This window comes from Pleuronectes platessa, chromosome 9 (assembly GCF_947347685.1).
Source record: "Pleuronectes platessa chromosome 9, fPlePla1.1, whole genome shotgun sequence".
NCBI classification, from domain to species: domain Eukaryota; kingdom Metazoa; phylum Chordata; class Actinopteri; order Pleuronectiformes; family Pleuronectidae; genus Pleuronectes; species Pleuronectes platessa.
The window spans coordinates 8,983,503-8,999,904 of NC_070634.1; the positions used below are offsets into that span (position 1 = coordinate 8,983,503).

Consider the following 16,402-nt stretch of genomic DNA (forward strand, 5'->3'; position numbering starts at 1 on the left):
AATCTATTGTTATATCAATTATTTGAAAGGGTATTTGTAATTGTGAGATATGCACTGATAAATGGGGTGGAATAAAAGTGTTAAGTACCCAAAATTAAATAACAGACACACGGAAAATGTACTTTATTACATATACCTCCACTGAATGGAGCTTTGATATATTACATCATTGATTGATTGATTATTAATGATATTTGCAGGACTGTTAACACTATATAGTTTTGCACTGGACATTTTCTATCTACAAGTAAATGCTCTCATCTTACCTTAAACATATAGCCATAGGTCTGAGTGTATAGGTAAACTCTACACTCAGATTAAAGGGTCATCTAATCCAAATTCAATTAGACATTGCTTTTGTCAGGCGTGTTGGTTTATCCTAAATATGAGAAGATGAGCCGAACTCGGTTTGTTCAATCAAGTATTTATTTAGAAAGCAATGAAAGGTAACAATCAGCAAAGCAATGGGCATCCAACAAGTCGTATCAGAACACGAGACCCATCAGAACGCATCAAACAGCCGGCGCCTGTCTATTTTATAACAGTAGATCTTGGTTCTTCCTCCTCGAAATTTTGCAGGCGTAGGCCATCCTCTTGGTATTGGAATATGGAAGTGACAAGGAGCCACTCCCAAGGCCTTGTAACAGCGGATGGCATGTGGGCCAATGGTGTTGATAATTGGAGAAAAGATTATTGTGTTCTTGCTATATCAAAACAATGTTCTGTTTCTACAGACATTCAAAACAATTTAACCAAAACAACGAAACAAAATTGTGACGCAGACACAATCTAATTTTCAAGATTAAACACTTGGAAGGAAAAGGTTATTATTAATAATTTGCGTGAAGGCCTTATCTGGCTCAAACTGCTTCTATCTTTATTCATTTAGAGTTGAGTCAGACAGAGACTATAGCTAAAATATTGAAATCCTGACACTTTCCATAGTGGTTTGATCCAGCAACTCAAACACTTTACATTTTACCTGCTGAAGTTTCAGTCTAAAATGTTCCGTCACTGCGACAATACACTGAGAGGTGAACTGGATTTCACATTTAGAAAAATGCCACCGCAGCTTCTCTTTCCAAAAAGAATTAGCTGTTTGTCCTGGAAAATCCACAGACCTCACTGTTGACAGTCTTCACACAGGGAATAGTCCCGAAGGAAACTGCTGACAGTGAGGTTTGTGGATTATTCAGTAACTGGAACAGTGGTTTCTCTCACTCACTCGCGCGCACACACACACATTATTTATTTCTTGTCGGTTTCTGTTTGTTTGTATTTATCAGCTAAGAAACATCCAAAAACTGTCTGACTGTGTGGATCAATCAGATGATCAATGACTGTATATAGAGACCATCAGTGACTGTATATAAAGATGATCAGTAACTGTTAAGATGAGTTGAAGACACACCAGCACATTCTTACTGAAATGCTCCGACACATCTGAAAACATGAAGCTGAACCGCTGGTCTGGAATAGTGACGTTCTCGTTCTTAGGAAGAATGTGCACTGACACATTCTCTCCCTTGTTTGCTGTCCTGGCTCCCAAACGATGCTACGAGCTCCCTGTTGACATCAGGTTAAGGACACATCTCTCCCGACTACACCTTGGTTAAGAATAGTTAAGAAGATGATGTCCAATAAGCATCGTCAACTCTGGTGTTGATATATTTATTATTATTTATCGGTTGAGAACCACAGAATGCCAGATTTCCATCTAAAATTTCTTTAATGAAATCGTGACAAAAATCTGGATTAAAAATCGTGAATTCACTGAATACAATGCAGCTCATACCCCCCCCCCCCCCCCCCCCCAGTCCCGCAAATGTGTGCTTCTTTTATCAAGATCCAGGAAATTAAGCCTCGCGCTCGTTCATGCAAGACAGAGAGTCATGTGCTCAGGTGTCATAAGCTGTCAGCTCCTGATGGGTGCTCGTCAGTCACTCACCAATCACAGCCCTCTACCAAAGCGGTCCCTTCAAATACGACCTCCTCCTCACTGACCCCAGCTCAGCTCAGCTGCCACTCACGGCCTGCTGCCTCTAACTTTCTTCCCCCTATCCAGCCTCCACCTTTTATCAATGAGTCCAAACATGGTTGTGGTCAACGGTATTCATGTTGAACACATGTATCTTTCCTGATACACATGTTCCCTGTTTTATCTTAGCATGCTGCTTGGCTAACCCAGGGAACATCCAAAGAATCGAGCCATCCGTTCCAAGCATTACTGTATTTAAATTTGTGCAATAAATGGGTAAATCATGACAAAGTGTTCCTGACTGATTTTTTTTACTCAGTGTCAAAGAACCAATGAATTACGTAAGTTAGCTACTAATGAGTTAAATCCGAATCAGCAGCACAACTGAGGCTCACAATTTATATTGTAATTATAATTCATGACACTGAACACCAAGTCATTCTATTTCTATTTAACATCACAAATTACACAAATTATGTGTCATGCCTGAGAGATCTGATCGTCTCCACGGCCAAATACCACTATGGGTAATGGATAAAGTGTTTTCTTTTAATTTAGGTGAAATTATCCTTTAAATCAATACTTTTATGAAATCTAAAAAGTGTTCGACTCGTTTTTAATCCTTGTTTTTTCCACAGGCAGGAAGGAGAAACACATGGAGCAGGAGAAGGCTGAAGTTCTTGTTTCTTGGTCGCATTCTAATAAAGTCTATGACAGCTTGAATTAGAGTCTGCTAGTGTAGCAGAATGTGACAGGCCATTAAAGCTGTGTTAAATTACAACTAAATACTGTGACACTAGCTCTACACTAACTAAATACACACTGGGGGTCACCTCTGCCAGACACACACCATTAGGTCTACTCCTTCTTACACACACACACACACAGATTACAACCAAGGCACGTAAGCAGACACATCAGTCATTTGGGATGTGTTTATTTGTAACAGTAATACATGGTGGAATACGTAAATCAAGAGAGGAACCCAAAAAATCATCTAAAAACTCACTGTAGAATGTCATATTCATAAAGATAAAAATAATGTGTCAATTTACATTAAGAAACTGTTAGCTGAGGTAAAGTTAAAATAGGTCTAGAAATGTTATGTACTCAAACAGCAACGTTTCCCTTTTTATTCAGCGTCTTCGCTTTGTCTTCTAGTTGTCACATTTTTAAGTTAATCAACGTCATAGTCCAAAAAGAGTTCTCCAGTGACATGGGGACTCTGGCCATAAAATAGGGAGTCATTGGCATCATAGTCGATGTAGCTGTAGCAGAGGACGCTGCAGCCCACACACACACACACACACACATCGAAACAGATGCTCGGACAGCAGCGGTTTTGGCACCTGAACACCAGACAGACAAATGGGCAGAGCAGGGCTGTGTAAAGACTGTTCCGGGGGAAAGGGATGGCGGGCAGGAGCAGTGTGGGCTGCAGAGAGCGAGACCATGTCCGGCACCTGCAACATAGGATTGTGGTACATCGTGTTCGGCTAACGTAAACCATAGAGACACAACAATAACTTGTGGCCATGGGACTTGGGACAAACGGGCATGGTACAAGGTTTAGAGGTGGATTAGTAAGTGAGGCTAAGAGAAAGACCTACGACATCCATGCACGAGAACAGAAACAGTATTTGAGGGGGAATCAAACCAAAAGAAAAACATATGTTGGTATTGCTTGGGTTAACGTCAAGAGATTGCATAACTGAAGCCTTCCTATTTTATGGCACAGACGTCCGGTGGACCAAATGGTTGTTGTTGTTGTTGTTATCATTATTTACAAAATGAGTTTTGGCAAACCAAAGATCAGATGCCTTAAAGCCAGGTTGACTCTACAACTCCTATAGAGCTGACTCCAGCGGCTTGATTGACTTATAAAATAAAAATTCAATTTTTCAATTAGTCATTTTTTCATTTTTTTAAATCAGTATTGTACAAAAGCTATAGAGAATGAACAGTTCGATCACAGAATCCATTTGACACTTTTCCTCTCAGGGTCCCTTCCTCGGTTTGTCTGGTCCTCTGGCATCTGAACGAGTCTGTCTGCGAGCTGAGACGTTTGGCAAATCACTGCGTGTATGCATGTTAGAGAGTGAGGGATGACCGTGTGTGTGTGTGTGTGTGTGTGTGTGTGTGTGTCTGTTGAAGGCCGATTGCTGTGTGAGCTGTATTGGCGCGTGAGTTGCTCTCAGAGAGTCCGTTTCTGCATAGAGATCAAGCAGACACTCACAAGAATGCGGAGAATACGCCCGAACCAGCCACCAACCAACCAATCAGAAGCAGTGATCCCAGGAACGGGCCGTCCCTGATAGGCCCGTTAAGAGTCTGCCTCCTCCTGTGGGATGTCCTTGCTACAGAGGGAGACTGGAGAGGAAAGTTTATCACTCTTATCCCAATGAGGGTGCTTGTGTGTGTGGGGGTCGGAGATAGAGAGGCACTGCTTGATTCAGTCCCTCCTTGGCAGCACAGACTCTGGCCAGACACAGGAGGCAGAGGGAGGAGTGTGAGGGTGAACAGACAGGAAGAGGTGGGGAAGAGAGAGAGAGAGAGAGAGAGAAGGGAGGATCAGGTTATGTCTGTAAGGCTGGGTGTGACTCGCCCCAGGGAGGAGGAGGAGAGAAGAGGAGAAGACAACACAGCGTGGAGGGAGAGGTGGATTGATTGACATCCCTCCTGCTTGGAGTGACGAAGAGGGCTCCTTCCTCTCAGGAGGAGAGAGGACTGCACAGAGGAGGAGGAGGAGGAGGAGGAGGAGGAGGAGGACGACGACGACGAGAAGGGGGACAGGAGGAGTGTGGAGGCTCCTCCTGGGAGGTTGATAGCCAGAGGAGAAGGACACACACTCACACTCACACACACATACATACAAACAGACACACACACCCGCACACATAGATCTCCTCCTTTTCTCTCAGTGCTAGTCAGGTCCGTCTTCCTGTGTGTCTCATTATTTCTTCCCTTTGTTGATCTGGGCGTAGAGAGGGTCCTTCCCCACCTGTGCAAGAGAGAGAAAAACAACCGTCATGTCCCTGTGTTGAATCCTGTCTATATCAGCTCCACATGGCCTCTGCTCCTAACCCAGGGTTACACAACCACAAGGGAGGATCGGAGTCTCTGATTCATTCTCTCAACTGACTCAACTGCGAGCAACGCCACTCTGCAAGCCCTGACAAGCAAAGATCCAGATCTGCAAACGTACGCCAGTATCGGTCCCTAACATGACCACCGGGTGGCAGTAGCACACTGCTTTGGAGGAGTCCTATCGTTTCTCCTCTCAGCCCGTTCAGAGCTCTCACTCTGGAAACCTTTTCTGTGTGCATGTGTGAGTTATTGTTTCTGAGTGTGTAAGTGTGATAGCACGTGCATGTCCTCTCCCACTCCAGGCTCCCTCCTGGACCAGTATGAATCAGAAGTATAATCTAGCATCTCGAAAGACCAGTTATGAGTCATCATTGTCTGCGCTTCTCTCCAACGGCGCTGGAAACCAGCAGTGGATGATGGAGCAGCCTGCAGTCAGAGAATCAAGGCTGTTGCACTCGCTCACAATGGGCCCCGTTATTATCGTACACATAATTACGGCCAGACATTCAATCTGCCATGCAGACAACTCGATTGGAGGCTTCTGGCTGGGCCGTTATATTCTGGAAGACTTCTCTCGCTCGCTGATCCACAGAGGTGTGTGTTCAGAGTTTGGGGTAAACCAGTAGCTTCCACATGAGGATGCGTGACCACTATTCACATAATGGTGAGACATTTTTGCCGAGGTGAGAAAAGATGCTACAATCTCTCAAGGTCACATTCTGTCACGTGATGTCACACTTCATTCCTGCTGCCACGGAGTGACACTTCACACTTAAGATATATGACATGAGTGGAGATTTCAAGGGAACATCATTGCATCTGCAGCTGAACGGATGTGTGAGAACGCAAATGTCAGCGTCAGTTGCTCCGGAGTTTTTCCTGCCAACCCCCTCGTAAAATGCCCGGTGACAGCGGGCCCATGTGAGAATACAGCAGGAAAATGAAAATGCCTTGTGGTGGAGTTAAGAGGAACAGGTGAGGAAAACAAACCATCCAAGTATCAGTCCTGTTACATCAAAACGTGTTGGTTGGAGCTAAGAAAAATGTCAATTGTTTGTCTATGAATAATTAGCCATTTAACAGAAGATTACACAAACCAATTGCGATAATAGTTTATCATTGACAAGAGAAAACACTTTAGATTCTGTAGTTCCAGCTTCTATATGATGAATATGTTTTGGGTCCTCTCTGGGAAATCGTAAAAGGCATTTTTCACAATTTTCTACTAGTTTATGGGTAAAATGATTTATTGATTTATTGAAAAAATAAGCAGAGGAAGATATTTAGCAATTAAGACAGTAATGCAGAGCTGCAGTTCCATTTTCTTGCACCAATTAAGTAAACATATGTTGTGTGCTACTCTCTCCTGGGATAGAATCATATCTTGGATGAAAAATAAGACAAAACTACTTTCATACACAGCTGTTACACTCTATCATCTGCTCCTGGTCTCTTCTGAGCAGAGAGCTGGGGTTCAAGTTGGGATAGATGCTTGCTGGGGCTTTGGGCCACAGGATACAGAGCCGTAGCTGTAGGGCTTGTCAAGGCCAAACAGTCAGCAGAATGTAGCTGCCAGCAGCCCAGAGAAAAGGTGACAGAGAGGCTGAGACAAGCGGTGACAGTAACCACACACTGCTCAGACCCTCGGCTCGGCTGTTTCACCCTGCATCAGCTAACCAGCGCTGCCAAACAGGGTCACTTTGATTCCATCAACCCCGGCTGGGGGAGAGGGGAGGAAATGGGTGGAGGTATGACTGATGAGCTGGTGCAGCACCAGCCCAAAGGCCAAAATATCTGGCTTGGCGGGTACACGTGGACTTTTATGTCCGTGTGTGTGAGTGGTGGTCCGCCCTGGGCAGGGGGAGCGGTGTGAGATTGCTCAGTGAACTGTGGAAGGAGGCCATTTCACGCCTGAGACTCGGGAGCATTCGCTGGACATGATGAGATCACCCAAGAAAAAACACTTACTCTCCCAGTAGCCTGAACACATGTCTGTCGGACCAGCACAGTGGGAGGAGGAGGAGGAGGAGGAGGACAGGACAGGTAGTCATGGCCAGCAACAAACACACACACACACACACACATTAAGAAACACACACATTCTGGCTCCAATATGAGCACAGGTGGTGACACTATCGATCACAGGTGTGCTTTTTTGGGAAATAACTGGAGCTATTGCACAGGTGTGGGTATGGGTATGGGTGTGTGTGTGTGTGTGTGTGTGTGTGTGTGTGTGTGTGTGTATGTGTGTGTGTGTATGTGTGTGTGTGTGTGTGTGTGTGTGTGTGTGTGTGTGTGTATGTGTGTGTGTGTGTGTTTGTGTGTGTGTGTGTGTGTGTGTGTGTGTGTGTGTGTGTGTGTGTGTGTGTGTGTGTGTGTGTGTGTGTGTGTGTGTTTATGAGTGTGTGTGTGTGTGTGTTTGGGAAGATATCTAAAGCCGATGTGATTGAGCAAGTAAACACCATATGGGAGCAGCTTCATTGGACCAGGACCAAAGCAGTCCACCTACTCCAGAGAGAAAACTCTGCTTCTGGCCATGGCGCCGTCAGTCTGCAGCCAGATTCACCGCTCACTTCTCCACAATCCATCCTCCCACTTAAGGGCCGCATCCACCTGCTGCCCCGCAGCTTTCACACAGTCTGAATATGAGGACGCCGGCCAACAGGGGAGAGAGGCTGCTCAGCCAGCCCTCCTCCTCTCCTGGAGTGGGGAAGGCTTCTTGGGCTTTAATTAATGCCAATTATGGCGGGGCAGTCATTAATCTTGGCACCTCAGTATTAGCTGATGAAAACAAAACCGTTGAATCTTTCCCTGTGTGAGTGCCAGCGGCTATCATTAAGGAGCCACAGTCAGGAGTTGTGTGGGTGAGGACGCCGGGTGGGGAGGCAGGGATCAAAATGGCTCTCCTCTTTGGTGTGTGCATGTGTGTGAGTCCTTCTGTCTCCTCGAGAAGACAAACTGCAAAACCGCATTACTGTTAACACGTCTCTAAAAGCCAGTGCAAGTCGTGTGGAAGTTTTCCTGTCGGACGATGTGGCAAAAGTGTGAAAACGCACACATCATCAGTTCTGATAGCTGCCGCCTGTCTCCACCAGTTCAATCCTCTTACAATAATGGCCACATTGTAAGTGACATTACATCACGAAATATACATAATGCATAACATGACAGCACCCATCATTCTTTATATTAAGCTACACATTCGAGATCAGCATATTGCGCTCATCACCGGCAAATCCCAGAAGATGTCCTGTTCACTGAAGCACACAGCTTCTGATTGGCTGTCACACTCTGTTGGCGTTCCTGGTGAGATGTGCGCTATTCGGGGAGCTGGGCGTGATTTAGGTACATGTCACAAAGATGGGACACAATGAGGGCACAGAGCACTATGGGTAAAAAAAAGAGGAAGCAACAATGCAATGCCACTTTAAAGTAAATAGGTACTTACACAACTCCAAGTGATGCTGTGACACAAACTACCAACACACAGAATGAAATACTCATACATGCATGATCATACTCGACAAACCATTTGAAGCCAGCAAAAAACATGCTGACCTTTGAGCAAACGTGACAGCTGAGGGAAATTGGAAACTGTGAAATATGATCAGAGATGCAACAGATAAACCAGCAGACGACGGAAAAGATGAACAAATATGCAGAGATTTCAGACAAGGTTGATACAAGTGGGAGTCAACTAGAAGAACAGATAAAGGCAGGGAAGTGACGGAGGAGATGTTAGTGGGGAGGAAGCATTGATACCTACCCTGCCCTTCCTCTATCTAGCTCCCAGCCTCTGGACTGGCCTGGTCTTGGCTGGGATCTGCTGTTTCACTGGGGCAGGGCGACCCAGAACCACATGCCTAGAGAGGGGAGGAAGGAGGAGGAGGAGAGGGAGAGGGTGGAGGGGAAGGTTGATGGAGTGTAAGAGAAAGAAGGAAGGAAGGAGGGTGCAGAAAGTAGAAAAGAGAAGAATAAATCTAAAAGAAGGATTGCAGGATCAGTTAAGACTACAAGAGCAGGAAGCAGGAAAGAGTCAATACACTGAAGGAGAAATAAGGACGTTTTCAGACCACATCCCACACCCAACCCGTCTCCTCTCAGAAACACATTTGCAGATACACAAAAGCATACTCTAAGGTACACACTCACACATATGCATGCAGTCCTTTACAGTGTCCTATTATGAATGTCCCAGTGGAGTTCGTCCTATTGATCTGCTGCTTTTTCTTAAAACCCTTTTGCTTTTTACAGCTCGTCCCGCAGAGAGCAGGAAGCCTTTTTGCTGCCCACGCTCTGTCTCTCTGTCATTCTTTGCAACCTTTTCGCCTCACTCACTCATACACACACTCCGCCGCCATCACTGCACATTACTCTGGGTTGTGTAAAGCCTCCGTGTGTTATTCGGGCCTGGTGACATTTTCAGCAGTGTGAAAGTTCTCTGTTTTTTCAATAACAGCGAGATTGGAGGCATAAAGCTAATGTTTCACGCCTGAGAGCAGAAGAGAAGAGAGAGACAAGCATGAAAAGAACACACAAAAGAGAGAGCGAGAGAGACAGAAAGAACGATGGAAGGAAAAGTAGGAGAAGTCTGGTTTCGTTGAAGGTCAACCATCCTACAAGGACTTTGGTCAAAGGCAACGGGAATTTCTCCTCCCACGCCTAAAGATCTCTCTTAATCTCCTCATCTCTCCTTAATTTTTCATCCCTTCTCCCAGGTTGAGACGCTGCTGCTTGTAAAATAAATATTAATCGCTGCTGGAAGAAGAATTGGGGGCGGCAGACCTCCTTTATCTCACCAGAGATGAGTGTGTCCATATAGAAGTAGTGATGTATGGAACCTACCTGGCTGGTATTAATAACAGCTTAATGATGTCTCTGACAACTCCACCAGTTCATTTAACGCTGTGTTGACCATGCATGCACACAAAACACACCCAACCACATACTCCCGCTAGCACTCAACTTCATATGTTCACACAACAACACACTTGTGCACACTCCTACATGCACTACCACACACACACACATAGGGATACAGCGGCATCGGCCCCCTAATCAGCCAGAGTGATTACCTGGCCCGCCAACACCGCGACAAAGGCTATTTATCAGGAAATCTCAACTTGCTCTGCAGGTTATAGCAGCATAAGGAGTGAGTTATTAAAGGGACACACACTTGACTAACTCTCCACGCATACGCACACACACACTTACAGCATCCTCCTCTCCACTGCGAATAGGGCTGCCCTCTGCTTCCCCAAATGAGTCGTCTGTGGGGGGGTCCGTGGCGTCTGTGGGGGGGTCACTGACATGGGAGGCGGAGGACTTGGAGGGAGGGCTCTGCCTGGGAGCTGGGGTGGGCGCTGTGTGGGAGGAGAAGTTGAGTCACACGTAGAAACGCGGAGCATGGTGATTTGTGAGAACACGAACTGAAGACAGACATGACATGATTTGCTTACGCGAGTTGGTGGATGGTGTTGTGGAGGTGACTGGTGTCAGATTCATGTGGGAAATGTCAAAGTCGTCACAGTCGTCCGTGTCCGTGGCAGTGCCCACACGGCTGAAGTAACTGCTGAATGCATCTGTGGTCCCTGCTAAGCTGGGCTGTTCACCCCTCTTTGAGGGCATGGCCGGAGGCTTCGCCAGCTGAAAGTCCTGGAGGAAGAGGCAGAGGTTGGTCAGGTCAACTGTTTCACTCACTGCTATAATTATTAGATCCCACAGGTACATATGTGATCAAATGATCATCATTAAAATCTGGACTGAAGTGCATCTTGTCTTTATCACTTCTCAATATTTTCTATCTCAGTGTGTGTCAACAGTATCAGTAAGTAAACCAACCAGTAAGACAGCAGAGTTCAGGTGTTGACCACGTCTAGGTTACCAGTTCACAACCGTTTGAGGACCTGTGCTACATATGGTTTCCCATCTATCTCCCCTCATTCTCTACTGTTGGCCGACTAATAAAGGCATATAATGTTCAAAGTAACAAAAAGACAAGCTAAACCCAGCACCTATTTTCCCTGATTGATGTTACAATTTGCAATTTTGCTACTAATTTGCATGTTTTTGCATCATAAAGGTGTAAAATCCTCAGTAGACATCATAAATCTGCTCTCATCAGAGTTCTTCATCCATCATCTCCCCCCACCTTGAACATTTCCTTGCCCATCTTCTTCCCCCTCTCTCCATGCTGCGGACTCGACGACGCTGAAGGGGAAGCAGCTGAGGCGCTCGCTCCAGCTCCTGAATGGCACTCGCCGGCTGGAGTCAGAGTCGTGACGGGGGTGAGAGTCTGGAACATGGCGGCGGGCAGGGTGCCCACAGGCTGGCCAGGGAGGTAGGCTGTAGGGGAGAAGGCTCCGGCTGCCATGGCTGCCCACTGCTGCTGGGTGGCAGGGAAGATGTTGGCCTGGCCCCAGATGAGAGGCTGGCCGCCTGGCAGGACCTGGGCCATTGGGCCTAGCGGAGACTGGACCCCGAAGGCCAGCGGCGTCTGGGCAGCGAATGCCTGCTGGGACCAGTGGCCGGGGGGTACCGCTCCCATCGTCACATAACCTGATGGTGAATGGTTAGAGATCAGAACGAAGAGGAAGTGATTAAATCACCCTCAGTGCATATGTTCACCACTGCTTTTCTTCAGCACATAAACACGCACACACAGATAATCATGCATCACCAGAGAGTGCTGCCCTACTTCTGCCTGCAGCTACTGGGGAGGCTCTTAATAGTCATGGTGAACTTTCATAATCACCTCCAGAATGAGGAAGAGTTATTAGGAAAAGGCAGAGCTTAACACACACTCATTAAAATCACCCAATACCGTCAGGAGAAGCTTATGCTATTACACACTTGCTGTTCTCCCGTTTCTGGTCTCCACTTGTTACCTACAGCAGAGGAAGTGGACATTCAACGTCAGCTTCCCTGTTACACTGACATACGCAGGGACCGGAGGAGATAGTGGTAAGAAGTATAAAGTACACACCAGATGAATCCCATGTGCATACCAAGGAGTCTTCACTCTAATAGTCTCAGCTTGTGTTTTACTTCCTTCTGACCACCAATGTCACGTCAGCAGCGACCGGTAAGTCAGCAGCATCCGAGACGGCTAATGAAGCATTTCATATTCAACACAGAACCAACACCACCTTTTCTCCTCTATCACCTCCCCTCATCTGCATTTCAATTCTACTCTATTTCCTTCTATTTATCTCATCCCCCTCTTCTCTCCTCTCCTCTCTTTCACGCTGTGTTTGTTTCTCTTTGCTGGTACCAGTGGTGTATTATGGCATTAAGTGAACAAGATCTTACCTGAGGGCACAGATGCAGGATTGAAGGGAGAAAACAGTTCCGTGGGAGGCTGCAGACCCAGCGAATGGTCAAGGGTGTTGGCTGGAGAGGCGGGAGTCTGTGTGGGTTGTGATTGGACGTCGGGGTTAAGGGAAAAACAACAGAGGCGGCTCAGTGGAAATGCTGTTGGGCTTTTCTGGGATGTAAATCACAAACTGTGTGCGTGTGTGACAGCTGCTCACCGACGGAGAGGTGATGTCAGGAGGCGTGGACATGTCTCCGAAAATCTCTAACTGGTTGATATTCTGAGAATCAGAGAAAGCACAGAATAGCAGTCAGGTACAGGGACAATGCTGCGAGAGTATAGACATTATCTGAAGCAGATCCCAGTCCAGTGCAACATGCATCACACACTGCATGCAACACGTAAAGGCTCGTAAAGTTTGTGGCACCTACCTGAGCACTGTGGCAGCAACACAGGGGAGGTTACAGAGGGGGTGAGGAGAGATGGAATAATGAGATGAAATGATTGACAATGATGACATACCTACCGAGAGTTATCACAGCCTTTGTCATCTACTCCAGATGAAGGTGCTTTCCAGCAGCTCATCTAAATACCCCCCCGCATCATTACTGTAGGGCTGTCTTCTTCTGGACAAGTCATTAATGTTTCCCTCTTGTAGAAGACGTGTGCTGTGCCTCAGAGGGAATAGCTATCAAAGACGGCAGCCATTCTATTTGATCTGAATTTGTTCTGTATCGTTCTTTGCCCCTTCTTACACAGTCTCTCCATGATCCTCCTCTTTGTGTCACTCCCTTTTTACACATTAATAATATCTTTAGGCCAGGGGCAAGAGAAGGGAACTATTTTTAGTCGATAAAGGAATTTAAGCCTTGAATACATGGTCCGAGATTTGCATAAATCACAGATGCGAATAATTTCTTTAGAGATAATGAATGTTCTTCGAATATCGTCCCTCTTGTTCGCTCACGTAGGTCACACATAGACCACAAAATACTTTCTGTATATATCAGAAAATGGATCAGTGGGCATGGTGTTTTACCATCATGGATCTGGATGGGTATTCTGGGCTAAGAGAGGAGGGGGCGAGGACGGGAAGGAGGCTGTGATGTGGACTGTTGCTGCTGCAGAGTCTAGCGTAACAGATAAGATCAACTCAACAAGACGATAAGCGTGATACTAAAGATACGCAAAACGGTGCATCCACAGGGACTGATAACAGGAAGTCCATGGGAGTGAATTCATGAAACACATTCTAACAAACACTCTTCTTGACCTCAAACACATAGTGAATTCCCTCTAGATTGTTACTGAATGTTACTGAAGACTCACTTCCACAGAGGCATTGCTTATGTTCTTCAAACAGAAATCCCCGGCACAGGACAAATGCCGCCGGAGCGCGTGTCCGAGCGGCACAGGAAGCTGGACGATTATAGACTTTCTGTCCACTTTCTGTTCACTTGACTCAATATTCTTCACGTGGGTGGTAGCGGGGTGAGGGGGTCAGGTTGCTGTGATTACCAGAGTGTTATGAATGCTTTATTAATGTGCTGTGTGCGTGGAAGGCCTCAGCGAGCGGGTCTGCAGGTGAGAGGACCACCACCGTCTGCTCCCCAGCCACCGCCACACTTCTCTGACAGCCGCTCTGACCTTTGTGTCTGACTTTAAAAGGACCTACGCTCTGAGCTAGCGGACTGTTTTTCTCCCTCGCGATTGTACAACCTAACACACGCACAGGCAGGTGTGGACACGCACATACAGGGCCACACTCAACTCCTAGCTCAACCTGGTTACCATGACAACAGCAAGGTTGCATGTTTTATTCATAAATGCTATGGGTCAAGATTCGGGGATGACTTACAACTAGAGAAGAACCAAAAAAAGTGGTGCAGGGACAGACCAGGACGTGAGACAGGCACTCATCTGAGGATAGACCAGCTTATGAGGGCTGATGGGTAACGTTGACGACAATATGTTCCTCATTAAAAAACACTAAAAACAGGAAAACAAAGATAGAAGAGTGCTCTGCTGTATATGGCTCCTTACCTTCCCCAGGCCTAAGTCTATCAGATCTTCCACTGCCTCCTGCTGCTGCTGCTGCTGCTCAGTTTGTTCTTGTTGGAGGGGCTGATCATGGACATGATGGTGCTGATGATGATGGTGATGGTGGGGGGTGTTTTGATGTCCGTTCTGCAATCGCAACCCCAGTGTTAGATGGCAGGTGGGATGAGAATGCGCTCACACACACACAAACAGGTTAGTCAGTTTGCACACACTCAAGAGGAGGAATGAGGCGGCAGAAGGGAGTGAGATGACGTGAGGCTAATTGAAGAGGTTTGCAGGTGATCTAAGTCAGGACACTCACACACACACACACACAGACACACACAGACACACACGCTCCGACACAGAGCAAGGTTCTTGTCTCCAGACTAAGAGACCAAGTGAAGATTTAAATAGGTTTAAAGCTCATCCCTACCTTTAGCGTAAACTACAGCACTGAGCTGGGGTTTAAACCCCCTTTGTGTTTCTGTAAAGCCTGTTCCCCTTGTGTCAGGAAGCACAGTGTGAGACAAATGGAGAGGCAGATACAGAAAGCAGAGCTGCATTATCTAACCCAGTGTTGGAGTGAAGGTAACGAATATGTAATATAGGAAAAAGTTCTCCATCGTCAGTCCTCACAAGCTTGATCCTGATCCTTTTAACACTAAATAATGACTTGATAAGTTTTATTATTACCAATGAATCTCTGAAATAAAAAAAAGACAATTCAACTTACTAACAAGTATTGTCAGTCGAGCAAAAGTATGTGTTTTCGTACGCCTTTGTGCCATTCAATTATTTCAATTGAATATGCTGGCATATTTTTCACCCATTCCTGACACGTGTGCATAAATCTTCATCAGCTGTATGAGAAAAGAAAACTTCTTTCAGCTACAGCAGAATGATGATGGTTTGTGGCAGAGCTTTCTCCTGTGGTGTCACTGGAAACATAATGTGCAAGTTGGTCTGGCAAAGCAAGAGCGTTTGGTGCACTGCAATATTGCTGAGTACATTCTTTTCTTAGGATGAAAGCCTGACGTATGGCCGTCATTAGGGGAAAGTGAAGAACAATAACAGTTCGCCCAGTACTAATCAGTTCTGGACATACTGGCCATTTTTCTACAGGATGAGTTGTTCTTCTGCTGGAAATATGAACTCATAATGGTTTATTTCAATCTGGATATTATTTCTGGAGTATTTAAATCTATCTGACAGTTGGATTGAAGCACACGACACTTCCACCAGCTCACGGCCCCACTCTGCTGCAGCCCATTCCTCTGGTTTCCTTCCTTCACTCAACCGCTCCGTCCACCCCTTTCTCTCTTGCCCTGCCAATTATCCCTGTGTGCCCATTAAATGCTCTCGCCATCTCTTCGGGCCGACCCTTCATCTTTATCAGCGCCGCCGCCACCTATCAATTAGCCATCTCCAGGGAAACGGTAATTACCTGTGCACATGTGTTCTGCATACAATTAACGCAGCCCCTTTAATTAACGCCACCCCGCTGACCTCCTGCCGTGTGACTGATCAGGCAGGCACACGCCAAAAACACACCAAGCCCACCTGTCACAAGCAAACACACACACACAAACTCGCAGCTCAGAACAAGACACAACACTGTGTGACATGTCAGTCAATCTCTTGCATTCTCTCACCCACTCAGACACGAAAAACCACACACACACTCTTAGAAGGCTGTTTTTACACAACCATTATTTATACTAGAAGCTCGGCCAATTTACACACATTTGGACATCACATCATATCATATCTAAACCAGTGTTTGAGCAGAGTCTATGTGTTTGTCTGGCTGCTACTAATATGCTGACCTTTACATGAGTAAAGGAAGCGAGGGCGTCTGTTGATTCAACACAATCTCTCAGTTCTTACTGAGTCAAGAACGCAGTAGATTGAAATTGTGTGTGTGTGTGTGTTTATTTTATAGATTTGTCATCATTTAAGAAGGTGACAGAGTAGGAGAA

The 16,402-nt window shown here is 46.1% G+C and overlaps 1 protein-coding gene across 1 annotated transcript in view; it reads right to left on the reverse strand.

The window, feature by feature from the left end:
- Positions 1–2,899: 2,899 nt before the first annotated feature.
- The window catches only part of dab1a (DAB adaptor protein 1a), a 74,774-nt gene continuing 61,271 nt past the window's right edge, over positions 2,900–16,402 (reverse strand). Inside the window, exons 10-16 of the mRNA XM_053430651.1 lie at positions 14,424–14,567; positions 12,598–12,660; positions 12,377–12,473; positions 11,217–11,623; positions 10,525–10,720; positions 10,280–10,428; positions 2,900–4,979 (exon numbers count right to left, since the gene is read on the reverse strand). Of these exons, the coding sequence (XP_053286626.1) occupies positions 4,932–4,979; positions 10,280–10,428; positions 10,525–10,720; positions 11,217–11,623; positions 12,377–12,473; positions 12,598–12,660; positions 14,424–14,567 (1,104 nt within the window). The 3' untranslated portion in view covers positions 2,900–4,931. The remainder of the gene's footprint in view (positions 4,980–10,279; positions 10,429–10,524; positions 10,721–11,216; positions 11,624–12,376; positions 12,474–12,597; positions 12,661–14,423; positions 14,568–16,402) is intronic.